General features: G+C 51.4%; 1 protein-coding gene across 1 annotated transcript; it reads left to right on the top strand.

Moving 5' to 3' along the window:
• Nucleotides 1-252: 252 nt before the first annotated feature.
• Nucleotides 253-14,550, top strand: LOC122376066 (transcription factor LBX2-like). The gene is made up of 2 exons (XM_043355741.1): nucleotides 253-1,002; nucleotides 13,412-14,550. Exons 1-2 carry the CDS (start codon nucleotides 432-434, stop codon nucleotides 13,765-13,767), a joined length of 927 nt encoding a protein of 308 aa, XP_043211676.1. The 5' UTR covers nucleotides 253-431; the 3' UTR covers nucleotides 13,768-14,550.
• Nucleotides 14,551-17,608: the final 3,058 nt, after the last annotated feature.

Genomic DNA, 17,608 nt, shown 5'->3' with positions numbered 1-17,608 from the left:
GGAGGAGCGAGCATTGTCCGCCGATGCGGTCCCAGAACGATTAGCGGCCGGACGCCTCGCCACCGCCGCCGCCGCCCGCCGCCGCCGCCGCCGCCGCGGCGAGACCGCCCCTCCAGTCGGCTCTGCCATTTTGGCGGCCTCCTATTGGCCACAGCCCAGCGGCGGCTGCGCGCGCGCTGATTGGTCGAGCGGCGGCCCGCCTCGCGCCGTGACCAATCCCACTCAATACAGGCTCTAATGAGCTGGCGGAAAGGCGTGATTTAGCGGCCGGGCCTGGAGCTGGTTAGCCGCGCCGATTTATGTGAGCGCGCCAACTAGAACTAGTTCGGCGGCGGCCGCGCGCGGACGGTGGGTGCTGCTGCTGCTGCTGCTGCCGGGGCTGCCTCTACCCAGTGACTCGCCGCGCGATGCCCGGCAGCTCGCGCTAGAGTATGGACGTTGGCGAGAGCGCTCCGCCCAGTCCCGCCGTCGAGCCGACCAGCAGCTGCAGTGACAGTGAGATTAGCGTCGGCTCGCCGCTGCCGACCGCCATGCCGCCGCGCAGTGATGTGTCGCCGTCGACGCCGGCCAGCCCGGCCCAGCCGCCGTCTCCGACGTCCCCGGGCGCGCCGCTGTGTCCGGCGGCGCCCGCCGGCGAGTCGCCCGGCTCCGGCGAGCTGGCCGGCTACGACTCGAGCGAGACCGAGGACTATTTCGGCCCGCTGCGGCGGCTCGGGCCGGCCAGCGCCGAGACGGCCGTGGCCGGCGCGCGCCAGCCCGACCACGGCCTCAAGTCGTTCTCCGTGCACGACATCCTCAACCACCGCAGCTCGCGGCGCAAGTGTGCCGTGCCGACGCGCATTGTGCGGCCCTGGGACTGTGACGAGCGGCCGCCGGCGCGAGCCGAAAAACCCGACAAACCCGACCGCAAGAAGGCGGGCAACAACGGCAACAACAACCCGCTCGACGAGCTGTTCAAGATGACCAACAAGACGCTGCAGGACTTCAAGGACGAAAAGCAGGGTGAGTGCTGACCCGGGCGAGGCAGGGGCTGGTGGATATCGGCATTAGCGGCCCCGCGGCCCGGGCTGACCGGGCGCGGTGGGTGGACCGGTGCGCGGGCTGGGCCGGACGGTGGGTGGTGTGGTGGGTGGTACAGCGCGGTGGGGTGTGGATGTGGACGAAATGGACTGGGCGTGTGTGTGTGTGTTTGGTGGTCCGGTGGAATGTGGACAGGCTGGGTGACCGGACAGGTGGGCTAGTGGAGTGTCAGTGTGGACATGGGACGGCCTGAGCTACCCTCTGTTCAGGGGTGGGGTGTGGATTCCCCGGGTCGGGTGGCCACTGGCCAGTGTTTGGAATGGGATGGTTGGACCGGATGGATGTGTTGGGTGGACTGTGGACTGTGGAATGTGGAAAATGGATCGGTGAAGTTTTGAATGTTGAATGTGGCCGCCTGGGACCGATGTGTGCTGAGCGAGCATGTGAGATGTTGAGGGTGGCTGCGTGTTGGGTGGTCAGTGTGGATGGCTGCACTGGAGATGTTGAGGGTGGCTGCGTGTTGGGTGGTCAGTGTGGATGGCTGCGTGTTGTCAGTGTGGATGGACTGAATGGCTGCGTGTTGGGTGGTCAGTGTGGATGGCTGCACTGGAGATGTTGAGGGTGGCTGCGTGTTGGGTGGTCAGTGTGGATGGCTGCACTGGAGATGTTGAGGGTGGCTGCGTGTTGGGTGGTCAGTGTGGATGGCTGCGTGTTGTCAGTGTGGATGGACTGAATGGCTGTGTGTTGGGTGGTCAGTGTGGATGGCTGCACTGGAGTCTGGAATGTGGATGGACTGGGTCTGTAGGGTTGTGTGTTGGCCGTTGGGTGGACGGACTGAATGGCTGTGTGTTGGGTGGATTGAACTGGGTGGACGGGCCAGGTGGCTGTGTGCCTGTGCATTGGGTAGAATAAGGGGGATGTGTTGGGTGGATGGACTGGACGGCTGTGTGGCTGGGAAGACGTAAGTACTGGCGGCTTTGTGTTGGGTGGAATATGGATGGGCTGGACGAGTGGGTAGGGTGGACAGACTGGGTTGCTGTTTGTTGGGTGGATTGTGGTGGGACTGGGAATCTGTATATGGGGTGGATGGACTGAGCGACTGTGTGTTGGGTGGAATGTGAACAGACTGAGTGGCTGTGTGTTGATTGGACAGATTATAGGCTGGGTGTCTGTGTGTTGACTGTTGGGTGAATTGTGGACGGGTCTAGTGGGAATGTGGACAGACTGAACGGCCGGTGTCAAGCGCAGGCCGATGGATTGTTGGCGCCTGTGTGGCTGTGTGGACGGACTGGGTGGCTGTGTGGATGGGCTGGGTGGCTGTGTGGTTGGATAGATAGGGTGACTGTTTGTTAGCAAGACGGACTGGCTAGATGTGTGCTGTGTGGATCGGTGGGTTGTGGATGGACTCAACAATTGATCTCGACATGACAGTAACATGACTGACCTGACAATGCATCTAGACCAAAGTCGCAATTGCAACGTGAATATAATGACCATATATTCTATACAGGGTGCACCACAAAAAGTTGCCTCACCCCCAAAGAAAAAAAAACATTTTATTTCAAAACGCGCTGGTAATAGGTAAGCCAATGTCTGCGTAGATGTAGCAAAGCTGTCTCCAATCCTGACAGTTCAGTTCGTGTTTGATATGCTGGCCATCTACCTACACTGAGCGCTTAAGATGTGAGGACGTCTTGGCACGTATCTCCCGCTACTGATCTTCCGGGATCAGCACTGGTTGTTGGTCGCTGAGCATTCTCTGGTCTTAGTTCTAATGGGCAAGATCTAGCCCCAGCCTGAGCCATTATTTGGGCTTCTTGATTCGTATATCTTGGAACGCCTAGCCTTCCGAGCCCCCAAAATGACGTGAATGACCTACGGCGGAGTACTCCTATCATTTCAGTTTCACCATGGGTGATCGAGGGAAATAAGTGAAAGGACGGTGCGGTGGACGCGTGTCATAGTGCCCCACGCTTCGGGCGCGTAACAGAGAGAGAATGCGAGCATATAAAAATGGACCTTGTGGGAGATGGCGTTGTTATACAATGCAAAAATGGCATACATGCGTTAGCTTGCCTTGAAACAACATAAAATTTCGATGATTAAATGTTTATGGTGCACCCTAAATATGATACAGGAAATATTACAGGGAAACTTAGAATGTTCGAAGTCGCCGTGTTTTACGCTGCTATTTCAATTACCCAGACCGCACATGCTGACAATAAATGTGTATTGCATGTCTGCTGCAATTGAGCTTTAACTGCAGTATTATCTTTCAGTGCCACGTTAAGTAGTATGTAGTAGGCAATTTTATCATAGCATAAGGCATCCTCGCATCCACATGATGATCACATGCGATGATTAAGTTATCCTTCTTCATTACGTGTAATATTTTCTCACAATTGCGCCTGGAAAATTGCTCGGTCGGATGAATATATTTCCGCTCGCACATTATCAGCATCGCGCAGTTAGCTGTCACGCACTGGAGTCACTAACACGAACTCCATCAGAACAATTACCGGTGTTTAGTTGAATTGAACCGGCCAATACCCAGCGATACCAATATTCACAGTTCACAGCGATACCAATACCCAGTCAATCCAGCAATCCAATGATTTCAGTGGCTAGCATGTTAATAAGACATTCCTGTATGTTACCACATTTACTTATGTACCTTATATCATTTCTCTGAGCATAAGACATGAAGAGTGAACACTGAATAGTTGGGGGTGAGCGCATCGTTTTCGTAAGTTCCTGTCATTTACTATATCGCACAAGTGCATGTTGTACTTTGTTTTTATTTGACTTCGAGTCTGCAAATACAGATTTTTTTTTTCTCTCTCTCTCTCTCTCTCTCTCTCTCTCTCTCTCTCTCTCTCTCTCTATCTCTCTCTCTATCTCTCTCTCTCTCTTTCTCTCTCTCTCTCTCTCTCTCTCTCTCTCTCTCTCTCTCCCTCCCTCCCTCCCTCTCTCTTCCTCTCTCTCTCCCTCTCTCTTCTCTCTCTCTCTCTCTCTCTCTCTCTCTCTCTCTCTCTCTCTCTCTCTCTCTCTCTCTCTCTAAATCTGGAAACAAAATAAAAGCTAACCTTTCTTTCCTGGCCGTTCTAGCTGCTGAAAATTTAATACCATACCGCAAGCTCATGAAGATGGCTGACATAGTTACATCTTGTTTGTCAGGAAATCCAATACTTTGGTGGAATGGCGTTGATATATTCGATGACATGGTCTCCTGCTCTTTTCTTGTCTTGACGCTCTTGTAAAAAGGCCTGTAATGTTTTCTCCCGAGCATGACACCGATGACTCCGATCGAGGTCAATTTAAACGGACCCTCCCACCTTAACATTAGTTTTGAGTTGAGATAGCCAAGTTTGCGGCCAGGCTCAGAAACCACCATTTATCCTGGTCGCAACCCCCGCAGCTTTATGGTGTTCAAGAAATTTCTTCCCTTAACTTGCAGGTTGGGACCAGCGTGGTCCCTATCTCTTAACCATTACGGGAATCTGATGACGTCATCAGGCTTTCGAACGTCCGTTAAATGTTTGACTAAAACGTTTTGTAGCACGCGTTGGTATATGCTGCTTTGCGCGCAACAAATGCCGCACTTTCAAATAAAGTCGCTAGGAACAGCGGAGATCCCAAAAAGTAAACAAAAGTAAAAGTCTAATATCTTGAAAACCGGTGAATATTTTTCGATGAAATTTGGTAGATATTCGTTTTTGCTCTTTCTGAACCGAGCGACATCACTTTCATGCCAATTCAATAACTTTTTTGAAGGTGGGAGGGTCCCTTTAAGCTAATAAGTGTACCCTTCCTATTTTCCTTACACCAATATCTAAGCAATTTTGTGAATACTATGTAGAAAAGTATATCAGTTTCTTTTACCTTTCGTCACTTTTGGTTGACTTCTTGGCAACGTTTAATGGTTCTAGCCTGCCACGGGATGGTTCAATCTGTTGATTTTGTTACATCGATTCGAATATTTTTTTTTTCAAAATCCACATGTTGTCTGAAGCCACGCAAGGCTTCCTTCTCAAACACAATCGTTTAGGTCACGATGCCCTAAAAATACATCAGTAGCAAGAAATCGATACAATATGATAAGTTATATTTGGAATATGCAAGTCAAGTTTTAAAGCTCACCCGATAAAAATTTTGAACCTTCGTTAGAATCACCCATGACTAATCTCATTTTTAGTTGATTTTCAGCTTTTGCTGGTCGAGTTCTTCGTGCACTGTTTTAGGCATTTCTACACGCATGCGCTTCGTACCGTTCCAATCGGATTTTGAGTAATTGTAACACGATGAAGCGATAACGCATGTGTGCATGGTTGCGGTTAAAGGCTTTAGAGAGCAGCGTGGAACCTCCATCGGACGGTACTGTAAGAGACCCGATCATCAGTCTTCATGGGTACATCTTTCCTAAACGTTAATCATCCTCTAGACTAATAAAGTATGACGAGCTTTTGAGGCTTATGATTGATGAAATGTTCAGTGAGATCGTTCACGTTGGCATCATAGTAAATGAATTCATTAGCTAACGCGTGATGACGTGTTACGCACAAAAATGTCCGTCTTGTGGTTGAAATTTAAATTGTCGCTCAAACCTTGCAACGTTTTCTTCACATCCTCAGCATTGTTCAATTTTCAGCTATCGAGACACACAGGTGATATCTGATGACTGAATAATCAATGGTCAGCTCCACCTCTTGACCCATATTGAGTCATTAATTTTTCGCCAATCAGAGCCAGTCTCACGCCCTATCGACCAATCACGCAGCTCCCTTAAAATCTTGCCGAGCGCTGACAGCCAATCGCCACGCGAGGTTTCTAATTGGCTGGCGTTCCTAATGAGCCGGTGCACAAGATGCAGGGTGAATTTTAAACGCATCACCGATTGAATGGCTGAAGAGTGATTGTGGAAGTGTTATTATGTCTATCGCGAAGCTTTGTAACTCAACCCATCGTTTTCAGCTTAGTATCAAGGGCCCATTCAACGCGCCCACACTATGTTCGTTTCAAATTTCACAACGTCTGAAGTGCAGCTGAATATTAATTAATCGCTTGTATCGCTAGTTTTAGGGTGCCACCATTGCCTATCACTTTGCGAAGGGTCTATACATAAGCAAGAGGACGCAGTTGCTCAACATATTTTGGCCTCAAAGACGCATAACAGCAAGGTAAAGCATCACTAAGCTGGGGAATTTTCATAGTAGATTTTGAAATACAATTTATATTTTTAGTCATCGGATGGCGCTGGAAATTTGTCGCTTTATACCTAAAGCCACGAGAAACGACCGTTAGAAGCTATTGTCTTTTGCCAAGTATGCTTTAGAACGGTGCGAGCGATTATACCGTGTGTCATTAGAGCGAACGTCATTTGAGCGAGCCATTTTCAACGACTGGCAATTCAGCGATTATGAATTCAAGCGACTATCAACTATTTATAGCTATTATCGATGTGAGCGAAAGCTTTGTTTCAGTGCATCTACAGGGTGTCCCATAAGTTCCTTCTCATCTAAATTTTTCTTTTAGAGGCTCTCTTATTTAAAGCCACGCTTAATTTATTTTGTAACTGAGCTTTTGGGGTTGCCATGGCAACTGTGAATGTGCTCCACGGTAACTAATTCGTCTAGACAAAATATTTTTTGCCAGAGAGTTCACTTCCTGTGGAGACGGCTTACCCCACAACATAGAGGTCTCCGATACGGGAACGTCTCGGTATTTAGTCCGCACTGGGCCATTCACAACGGTTGAGGGTGATTGAGGCCATCCAGTATGTAGCCAATGTCTGTCGCTAACTGGACGCACAGTCAACAAGTGACGCCGATGATTTGTCGGGAGTCAATCGCTGCAAGTTTATGCTCTTTTTTTTGTCAGCTTTCACGAGTGAGCCATGTGGCCAAAACTGTGTGGCGCCAAAATGGCCGTCAAAAAGGTCTTAGCGTTAGAAAGTTGGTAAACATGCTTTTCAGGATGCGTTTCCAGCTGTCGAAGAGTATCATTTCAGGGTACCTAACTCAAGGTGACTTAAGTTCTACTTACCGGAGGGCTCAAAACAGTCAAAAACGTCTTAAAATGGCCAAACATTTGTTTCGTTATGCCTGAGGCTAAACAACTGGAGGGCCGATGACATCAATGTGGTCATCTGGACTACCTAGTCCGTGCTCGAGATAAAACACCCGTCCAAACCCCAAAACGGTCCCATATGGGCGACCGAAAAGGCCTTTGTGTCATCCCGCTTTATTCCTATGCAAAAGGCCAGGGTCACGGTAATGTGGGGGTAATATGCGTCCAGACACTGATCACGTTGCGATTGATACTCCAGAAACAGTCTTGGGACGCAGAATGCTTCTCCAAGAAGATCTAGGAGGAGTTTCAGCTTTCTAGCTTAACTCGAACCGCAAGTATGACCACATTTTTTTAGGAGAACATGGCATCCGGGAGGTCGTAAGCCCATCTTCAAGCAAGACAGTGCATCAGTGCACAGGTCAAGCAAAGCTTAGAAGCAGTGCCAGGAGACTGTGATAGGCGTCTGTGGCAAGATCACATCCCAGGCAACTCATCGGATCCAAATTTCATAAAAATGTGCTGGGAATATTGAAATCGAGGCTCGTCGAAGCGAAGCGGTGTTCCAGCATTGAGGAGCTCACGGCCCATGCCAAGTCAGTCTGGGCTAACTTCAAGCCTGCTATGCTGCCAAACATGCCGGTTGGCATGTCGCAGCATGTATTCATGTGTTTGCCTATGAAATGGGGAGCACATTGAGGGATTATAAACATATAAAAACGCAATGTACTCTGTTTTACATGCAAATATAAGGTGAGAACGAACTTATGGGACACCCTGTATTTCGCCGGCTATTATAGGAGCGATTGTCATGTTGAGCGAAATACTGTATCCTTCTGTCACGGATTATTTGTTTATGTTTGCGAGTCGTAAATTACACACAAAGTGCTGTCGGAATTTCCCATGGTCATCCGGAAGTCGGGACGGTGTAGCGGATGCAATTTTCAAAGTTCATACTTGGAGCTCCAAAGTTAACGCTACGTTTCTAAAAATCCAACGGTTCAATTTCTCCCCTGAAAATGTGTCACTCAAATATCTTTCGCTCAAAATACGCTCGCTCTGGTATCGCGCAACCATTTTAGAACATAAAATTAGAATCTCGCGACTTAACTATTCAAGATACAATTGATAGGTAGGTACGCTACGCGTGTCGTGAATGCTAAAATCCATCGGATCAGTATTTGTTTCATGTGGTTGCGCTCTGTAGGACTACTCAGAGCTACCGGTGCTGCCATTCACAATGAGGAAGCAACTTAACAGGCCAGTAGAGTACCTTTTCAGAATCATTCGACTTGGTTTTTCTCATATTTGATTCAAGCTCAGGCCTCAGCTCACAGCTGACTATAGTTGTGAGTGCATTATAAACAAAGTTAGAACGTATTTATAGGTGCAGGAACAGAACAATCAGGTAGCTTGAAGATTAGTTATTATTTTGAATGCTGCTACAGATCGATTTGAATGTGCCGAAAGTGCACCTACACGCACATGTACAACTTGGTGTGCATAGCAATGTGCGAAGACGGTGCAGCACGACGTTTAGTTGAGTTAGGGACATCGCAGTACACGGAATGTGGGAGCCTGATCTGTTAGCAAGCAAAATTCAAAACAATAGCCGAAACATCAGCGACCAATATGGTAGAGCCGAGCTATGCGATGAAATTGAATTCAAACTGCACCACATGAGACTGCTAAATCTGCTTTTTAGTGATGTCTAAATTGCTATATTCGACAATCGTTATGATCTTGAATAGACCAACCAGATGCAAAAAAGCATGCTGACTCGATGTGGTAACTGTAATATCCTTTGAAAGGCGAGCTTCAGTGGACCACTGGTGGATCCAGGGGGGCCATTTGGGGGAAATGCCCCCCCCCTGCGGTGCCTAAATTGGCAGAAATTTAGGGATTTTTGAGAACGAATAGAAAATTAAATAACTTTTACCAGGAAAAGTTGTTTTTAACTGCACAGCGCCGCATGAGGGATCGAAATCCGATTTTTTTGGGGGGAATGTGGATATTTTTTTTTGGGGGGGGGGCATGCTCCCGCAGCATCCAAGACCGCCTTTCTGTATCCTCCAGTGCCTGTTGATTATATCACTCTCTGAAAATGTTCCATCATCAGGGTATGGTGTTTCACTATAATCTGTAGCCTCCAGCTGAAATTGGCATGCACAGTCGATAAAGACTACCGTCAAATGAAACGTTTTTCCGCATTGCATCATTTGCTATGATTCAGTGCTTGTCTTGATCTTAGCCAAACATGCTTATGAAATATCACAATCTTTTTAGCCTAATTGGCTTCTGCAAGTGGCTCTGTGTTTACGGTGGCGCCGCCGTTCCGGAGAAGTGGCCACTATCGCCATCCGGTCGCCAATTTGGACTTCAGTAGCGCCGGGCTATCACCAGGTCGCCGTGTAACGAGCTGTTTGCCGGCGCGAGGCGCGAGCCGGCGGCGCCGCGTCGCTCGCCGCTCGTGTGCCCGTCTCGGCGGCGATAGGCGCTATCAACTGACGACAACCAGGGTCGGAGGCGACGGCAGAGTGCCTGCCTGTCGAGCGGCGCGGCCACTGCAGAAACGCCACCCAACGATACACAGAGAACGGCGCTGCAGACAAGAGAGAGCCAAATATTTTGAGGTGTCGTCGGCCGGCCGGTTTCTGGTCTTACCCGTGCTGGGTGAGCGGTCGGCGGCGGCGCCGAGACGCGCCCGGTGGCCCCTAATTGCTCCAGGGTTGATCGCTAAATTGACCGCTGGTGGTGCCACTATCTGTGCGAGCGGTCAGCAGGCGCCGGACGGAGGTCGGTGGGGACTGGGGGCCGATAGACTGCCGGCGAGGACCACCCAACTGACGACGGGACACCTCCCCCCTCCTCTGCAGACAGCCGGGGGAGGGGGGCAAGACCCCAGATCACATGGCGTCACTCTGTGACGAGTCCCCACACTGCGCGACAGTCAATTAACAACCTCATTAGACCTCGGTCAATTAGCAGTCCAGAGATCACCGTTTGAGACGCGTCTGTTCTCTATCGCTTTAATGATTTCTGCTAATAGCTTCAAATCGTTTGACTGCATAATACTCTGGCGTACACGTGTTTACCATATGCCAAACGTATCCAGCCCTCCTGTCAGCGACCAGGGGCCGTGAAAACCATTAAGCCCATTCAGAAACATTAACAGATCAAACACAGCATTAGCCCACACAGTAATCGTTTCCGGCATTGGCCCCTTCCTTTCTGTGCCCTGTTAGTTCACTATCGTTTGTGCGCCATTGGCGTCCAGCGGGAGGCGGCTGGGTCTCGCTAAAACCCGTCTCATTGCCGGACTAAGTGGCGGCGCTCACCATTACAGGCGTTGTGAGCTCACCGCACACCTCCCCGTCCATTCTGTGTGCGGCAGCTGCCGGCGGTGAGTCCGTCCGCCGCGGTCGGACGGGTGTGATTAGACCGGCGGCGACACTCATTACGGCCCGGCCCGGGTGTGAAGTGCGGTGAGCCGTCCGCTGACAGCTTCACACACCGATTGGGACGGTGGAGAACCGCCGCCGCCGCCGCCATCGCCGCCGTCAGACTGACGTCACCGTCAACGTCATCGGCACCGGCACCGGCACCGGCGTATGCTGAATAATCTATCTCATGCCCAGATGACGCGCTGAAATTGAAGAGCTGGTTGAGAAATGTCGCTGTTCTGAAGTAGTGGAGATTTGGTAGGTAGTTTGAGTTTGAGATGGACTGGATGGCTGATCCAGTCTTGTCACTTGCCACATGCACCTTCTCTCTTAGGAAGATTCGTCTTAGATTCGTATCGATTTGACTTATATCTGATCGTAGGTGACATGCTCTGAAACGTATTTCTCGCCACTGTTAAATTTTTGGCGTGCTAAGAATTTCTTTATGTTTTGATGCGCTGAATGTGCTCCATTATTAGCTAATGATTTTTCACAATTCATTGCCTTATGAAAGACAAAACTATTAATTAGTTTATTCACAAATAAGATGGCAAAGTCATGAGACTGTTATGTTGACAGCTCGTCTTAATAAGAAACCACATTTCAAATAATGAAGTAATATCCGGCCGTAATTATTGCATTGATAGTGTATCAACGACTTGGATCAGTCTGCATTGGAATCTTGGCAACTGACAGCCGATAGCTCATGTTGCAAAAGTCTTATCCAAATCATTCGGCCGGCTAGTTCCTCGAATGCATAGCACCAGATTACGGGGGGCACATCATTGACCTAGAGACGCTATGTTATAGATTATCGCCGGTGCATGGGACGAGTGGTAAATTATGTTGGACTGCTATCATTTATTTAGCCTCGGGTGGCCATGGCCGGCAGGGGGTCCAATTATCGTCCGGCTCGCCGTTTGGATTATAAACAGACGGGGGCCACTGCCGCTCTCCTTACGCTGCTGCGTGCTCTCCGCTGACCTGGCCGGGACATGATCGATGGTGCCGCCGGCGGCCAGAAACATTGACATCACCGAGAGACGGGCTGACAAATCGCAGCGGTCACCGCTCCGCCGGCGGCGCAGACCGCGTCCCCCGGGAGGCCGAATTAGCGCGGCGCGCTCAACTCCGGGAGCCGGCCGCTGCACGGTTGTGACTCCGTATCAGCGCCTGTGCGCCTGAGACGTCTCACAGCGGCGGCTGACCGCCAGCCGACCCTCCCCCCCCCCCAGCCACCCCGCCACGCGGCCGGGAGGCCCGCAGAACCGATGGATGGCCTCATCTGGCGTGATTAGCGACCTCGTCCTGACGGGCGGCGCTAACAGGCACCCCGCTGTTCCACAATACCCCTGACCAGCCCCGGATCCCTCCTCTCCTCTTCTCTCCTCTCCTCTCTCCTCTCCTCTCCTCCGGTGACCGGTGCGCCGGCTCACCACCGTCTCGGTCCGCGGTGTCACTTACTAATGCGCCGTCCGGGCGGCCGGTGACACCCATTGTCGGCGATCGTGGCGCAGCGGGGCGCCGCCGCGCCGCCCGGCCGCGCCACAAAGGCTGCTGATTACCACATAAAACTAATCGGCGCCGACTGTGCTGGGACGCGGCCGGCCCGCCGCTTATGATCGGCCATTTGTCACACCGACCGGGCCGGGGCGGCGCGATGAAGACACGAGAAGTGCGACCCTTACCGAGATGAAGATGCCGAGAGGCGGGGCGGGGGGTCCTGAAAAGACTGGAGTGACGTTCAGTCTGACTGGGAGAAAGTGTCAGTAGATGTAAACGTGAACAGACACACAGCAGATGATGCGAGCCTACAGAAAGAAAGAAGCGCTGTTTTCAACAAACAGCACACTAGTTTGACCTGGAATTGTGCCCTTTCTAAGGACATAAAGAGATTTGCTTCCCGAGCAAAAAGGAGATGTTTATTACAGTAGACAGAGAAGCCGGGCAGTTTTAGTGAACTGCTCTGGCCTATTCAGTGCTTGGTTCGCCTACCAGACGCACTGGTCTAGTACAGAGGGGATCTGGGCGCTGATGATCTGATGACTGCTGGTCAGTCAGCGCTCTGGTGACGGCTGGCTGCTGACCTGTGCTGATCTGGTGATAGCTGACCGCTGATCTGCGCTGATCACCACCGTCTGTCGGAGGTCGCCCTGCCCTTCCGGCCGGCCGGGCCCGTGACAAATGCACTGTATATCACACCGTGATTAGAGCCGTAAACAGGGCCGCGGCGCTGGCTGCTGCGCCGGACGGCCACCGGACAGCGCCGTCACAGATCCCAAACATATTTAACAGGATTGATGAGCGTCCAGTGTCGCTCTGCAGTGACATGTCGCGCTGCAGGTCGGCCTGGAGGCGACGGGCAGCGGCGGTGGGCCGCGGCCGCTGCCTGTGAAAATAAACCTCCTGCTACGGCCAGGCACGGCCGTGGGCTGTGCGGGCCGTGCGCGACCACAGAGACGTGACGTGCGACACTCTGACGGGGATGTGACGTGACGACATCGGTGTGTCAGTGTGATGATCGGGGTTGTTAGTTGGTGCCACTGCTAAAATCCGAATCCATACCAACCAGCGGGTGGTGCTGGATCATCCTTACTTCTACGAATTATTTGGATGATAAATGGGGCGTACAGTAGCCGACGAGCCGTCTTTTTCTCATACGTGAACTAACAGTGAAATGCAGTGGCATGTTTTTCTTCCCCGTGCCGTGACATGTCATTTCGTCGAAGTCGCATTCCTGCCGTCCGCTGTTGTCTGTTGCCGCTGCTGCCCAGATGCAGCCCGCCCCGTTCCCCGTATGTCCCCCTGTCTCTCATCCCCCGCGGCTCTCGTCCCCCGGCCTCCCGCGCTGTGATGCTGACGATGCCGTCCCTCTCCGGCAGGTGACGGCGCCAGCATGTTCGCCGCCCGGCCGCCCGTCAAGAAGAAGCGCAAGTCGCGCACCGCCTTCACCAACCACCAGATCTTCGAGCTGGAGAAGCGCTTCCTCTACCAAAAGTACCTGTCGCCGGCCGACCGGGACGAGATCGCCCAGTCGCTGGGCCTCTCCAACGCCCAGGTGATCACCTGGTTCCAGAACCGGCGCGCCAAACTCAAACGCGACATGGAGGAGCTGAAACGCGACATGGAGAACACCCGCGCCGGCGGCCCGGCGCTGCAGCACCAGAAGCTGCTCATGACCAGTCTCGGTATACCGATCAAGCTCGACGAGCCGCAGGATCTCAGCGGCAAGATGTGACCGCTGGCCGCGAGCTAGCCACGCGCCGCGGTCCAGCGCCCGCCCCGTGCAGTCGGCGCACCAGTCAGCGGCCGCCGCCGCGCCGGACACTTGTTTTTGTTGAAAGCTTTAAATGAGTTCATGCAGCCGTCTCGCGTGTTTTTGTGTCGCCGATTCGGTTCGTGCCGGCCGCCGTGCCGCCGGAGCGAACTAGCGTGGCGTGACCGGGTCGGCTCGGGCCGGTCCAGGCGATCGGCCGCGGCCGTGCCCAGAGCGCGGACGATGCGCACGGCCGCCGGCGCGGCGCGACGCGCCTTCGGTGGGAATGTGTGTGGGTCAAACGTGCGGCTAAGTTCCTATGTTTTCATGGCGAATATCTGTTGACTCGGACGCTCCGTGTATCTATTCCTTTCTGTTGAAAATCCCTGTGTGTTCCGTTCCGTGTTTTCGCCGCTGTCCGAGCTCGGCGTTCGGGCTAAGTCTCAGCGGTGCAGCAGACTCCCTTGACAAAACCCCGAAAGCCAAAGACCCTCGCTGTTCCCGCTCCGTCTTCCTTGGCTCTGCAGTGATGTGCAGTCTCTGTGTTCGGTGTTGCCGGAGATGTAGAACTTACTAGCCATTGTGATAATATGATAGTAAGAGACAGCCTTATGTTGACAGATCTATGTAGTTATGACTCGGCCCGGTCAGCGGACAGGTTCACACTCACTGTAAGCCAACCCCGATGAGTGTGCCATTCCTGGCTGAGATTGGGTGCCCCTTGTGTTACAAATACTGTAAATAAATGTTATTTATGTGACCTGAGTTCACCAGTTTTATGATGAGTTCAAATACTGGAAGAAAGAGGACAGCTTGTAATGAGTCTTGCGATCCATCAAATTGAGAAAAAAAAGGTTAATAACGTTACGCACTAAACGACAATTCATGTTCGTTTCCTATAGCCGTAAACTGACCTGGGAGACAGCATCAAGCACAAACACAAATGTTTCCGAACATTTTCGCTCAACACGTCGAAGGTCATAATACAGAATGTCAACGAAAGGTCTCTCTAAGCTTCTGTTTGCTCTGCCAATAGGTGGACCTCCCAGGAGAAGCGCAGATCAATAATTACTCTAGCGTCTTCGTTGTATCATCGCATTAGATGGAGAAAAGACACACATTAACGAAATTAACACGGTAGCAATAAATCATCCGTATTTGCTCAGCAAGCTTATGTCAGAGCTAACACCTCGACCGAACCGTCATTTATAAGCTAAGGACATCCTGAAAATGATACTCGTATACATGCAATGTGGTTGGCCATGGCTGCAGTGTGATGGAGACGAGCCCCTTGACTCTGACTTTTGGGTCGTTTTGATGCAACATTATGAATGTCTTTTTTAGTTAATATTTAAAACATTTAACTGAAGTCATTTTTCATGTCCATCTTAACCAGTCTATATGACGTTTCAGTCTATTACTTCGTCGGTAGTTTCTTCCTACAGAAGATATCATGATAACACGTATACAGACGCTAAAAAAGAAATTAAATAACTGTTTTGTGGTATGACCAATGCAAAGCAAAACTAAGAATTCCGACGAGAGGACGTTTATCTTTTTTTTTAGCTTGCCAATGATTATAATCATTTGACGCCGAATGTCAGTAAACTAGTATGTAAAGCAAGAACATGTTTTTGTTAATTGCAAAAATAATTAAAGCTGACGGACAACGCAAAAAGTATGCAGAATTAGTAGGAAAATGAATACTAAATGATAGCACTTAACCGTTTAAAACTTCATTTTGAGAAAATAGAAATGCCAAATGCTATTAGACACACCTCAACCTCCTACAAGTAGGCGTCTACATGTACTTACACATGTAGGCGGGATACTATTTTTCGATGACAGAATTATGAGCGTATTTTCAATGTAGAAAGCTGCTCGTGCAATCTCTCTCAGCTCCAATCACCTGAGATGGCTATGAGCCGTGCCTTACCTCATACTCGCACCGTTCTGCAGGGCGGCTGGTGGCCGATGGCACGCGTCTGAAGTCAGCATGGCCGACGTCCATCTTTAGCTCTCTAACCCTCTCTGTCAACCGCTTACGCCGCCAACGCCGTCTTTATACATTAGTCACTGCCACCCAACTCAGCTATATCAGCGATGAGCTGTGATTTTAATTAGGACAGGCATAGGTGATTGGTTCTGGTTTCATCAGAACTGACATTTAACAACTTTGCGCCTCCAGCCCGTTGAGTCAGACGTGTGGGTTATGAAGCTACGAGTAGCTTGGGCTTTGCCGGACAGCACCCAGATCGATTTCCAGCTGCCTTGCAAAGTGATTGGGGTCGATGTCGAACCACACGGCGATTCGGCCGGACATCACCAGGTCATCCAGCGCTGCGTCTTATTTTCACCGCGGCTAGTTTATCTCCATCCATTATGCTAATTTATGACACGATTAGGAATGCAACATGGCGCCGGTTGCAGCTCGCCGTGATGGAGAGGATGTTTAACAGGGCGACCCGCGGCGAGCCGTAATAAGTCGGCTCCTCGCCGGGCCACATCAAAGGAGGCGCCGCCCGCCGCGCGGCAACATCAAACGCCAGTGACAAGCGCTCCTCCGGTCTCGATAGAAACCCTCCGGCCGTGCCGGCTGCCGCTCGGAAATTTATCTTCGGCTCTCTATTGGCATGTGCAGGTGTAATGTGACGATCCCAATTGGCATGACGGCGGCCGAGGGTGAGAAGTCCTGCTGGGCCCGGCGGCGAACCCGAGCTCTCCCGGGACGCGGAGAGGCGCCTGCCGAAGCCATCCGAGCCCCGTGCGCACCGACCCCGCCGGCCGCGTGTAATGGGCCCGCAACAGTTAAGCGGTGTTATTGTTTCCGGATGGTGGCGCGGACAGACGGGCGTTGTGCGACGTTCGCGACGCGACGTCGACGACGCGCGGCGACGCTCGACCGACGGGCCGCGGGCCGACTTCAAAGGCGCCGACGGCTCGTCGATGTCGAGGTCGGTCATGTGACACTGAGTGTCGACAGCGGCGGCGGGGGGAGGGGGACCAGGGGGCCACGCGCCGCCCGTCCCGTCCTTCTGCGGCCGCCGCGGCCGGGCCGGACGGATACGACAAATTGGTACAGGACGGCCGACAAGACGGCGGAACGGAACGAAACGAAACGGAAAAGGAGGGGAGAAGGGGAAGAGGCAGACACGGGATGGTCGGAGATCGGAATAAGGATGGACGAAGCTAAAAAAGAATTAATTTTAAATACCATAATGCCTAAAATTGCAACACTGTGTACTTACCTGACCTGGTAAAGAAAACCCAACCAGTGAAGTCAGCGAGGCACTAATGCATAATGCCTATTCAAGACATGAGATGCATTAACCATGATCATAAAACATAACTTCTAACCAAATCGGGAAGAATTGAGACATCAGGAAAATTGAGCGGCGCAAAGCGCCATTGACTCGCCAGATGAAATTAGCAACTAATCGGACACGGGTGAAAATTATCGCTGCTGATGAGTAATGTGCAGGGCTAGATTGATGTGATTCGTGACTTCACTGCCTTCAGGCGAGATAACTCCATTGAGAAAGGTATGACGATTTATGCATCGAAATCGCGTGCGACAGCAATCGTGGTCAGGTCAGAGACGAATAAAGTTCGTATCTGTATTGAAAGCGCTGAGCGAAAATAGATCACTCAGCAACCAGTATTACTTACTGGTTACTGAGGAAGGAAGTGTTTTTAGAAGGAAGTGCCAATAGTTGGCGTGACATTTGATTCCATGGCCACTTTTCGAAATGAGGTGAAAGGCCTTCTTCGCTTCTTCGCTATTATATCAATAGCATATGTCTCATTGCAACCTTCACCTATT

The sequence above is a fragment of the Amphibalanus amphitrite genome, unplaced genomic scaffold, assembly GCF_019059575.1.
Source record: "Amphibalanus amphitrite isolate SeventyFive unplaced genomic scaffold, NRLGWU_Aamphi_draft 002003F_arrow, whole genome shotgun sequence".
NCBI classification, from domain to species: Eukaryota; Metazoa; Arthropoda; class Thecostraca; order Balanomorpha; family Balanidae; genus Amphibalanus; species Amphibalanus amphitrite.
The sequence above is the reverse complement of the archived record's forward strand: the minus strand, read 5'-3'. Positions and strand labels throughout refer to the sequence as shown.

Coding starts and splice junctions, on each gene's coding strand:
- LOC122376066 (XM_043355741.1), top strand. CDS start 432: ATGGACGTTGGCGAGAGCGCTCCGCCCAGTCCCGCCGTCGAGCCGACC. Junction 1,003..13,411: donor CTTCAAGGACGAAAAGCAGG/GTGAGTGCTGAC, acceptor CCTCTCCGGCAG/GTGACGGCGCCAGCATGTTC.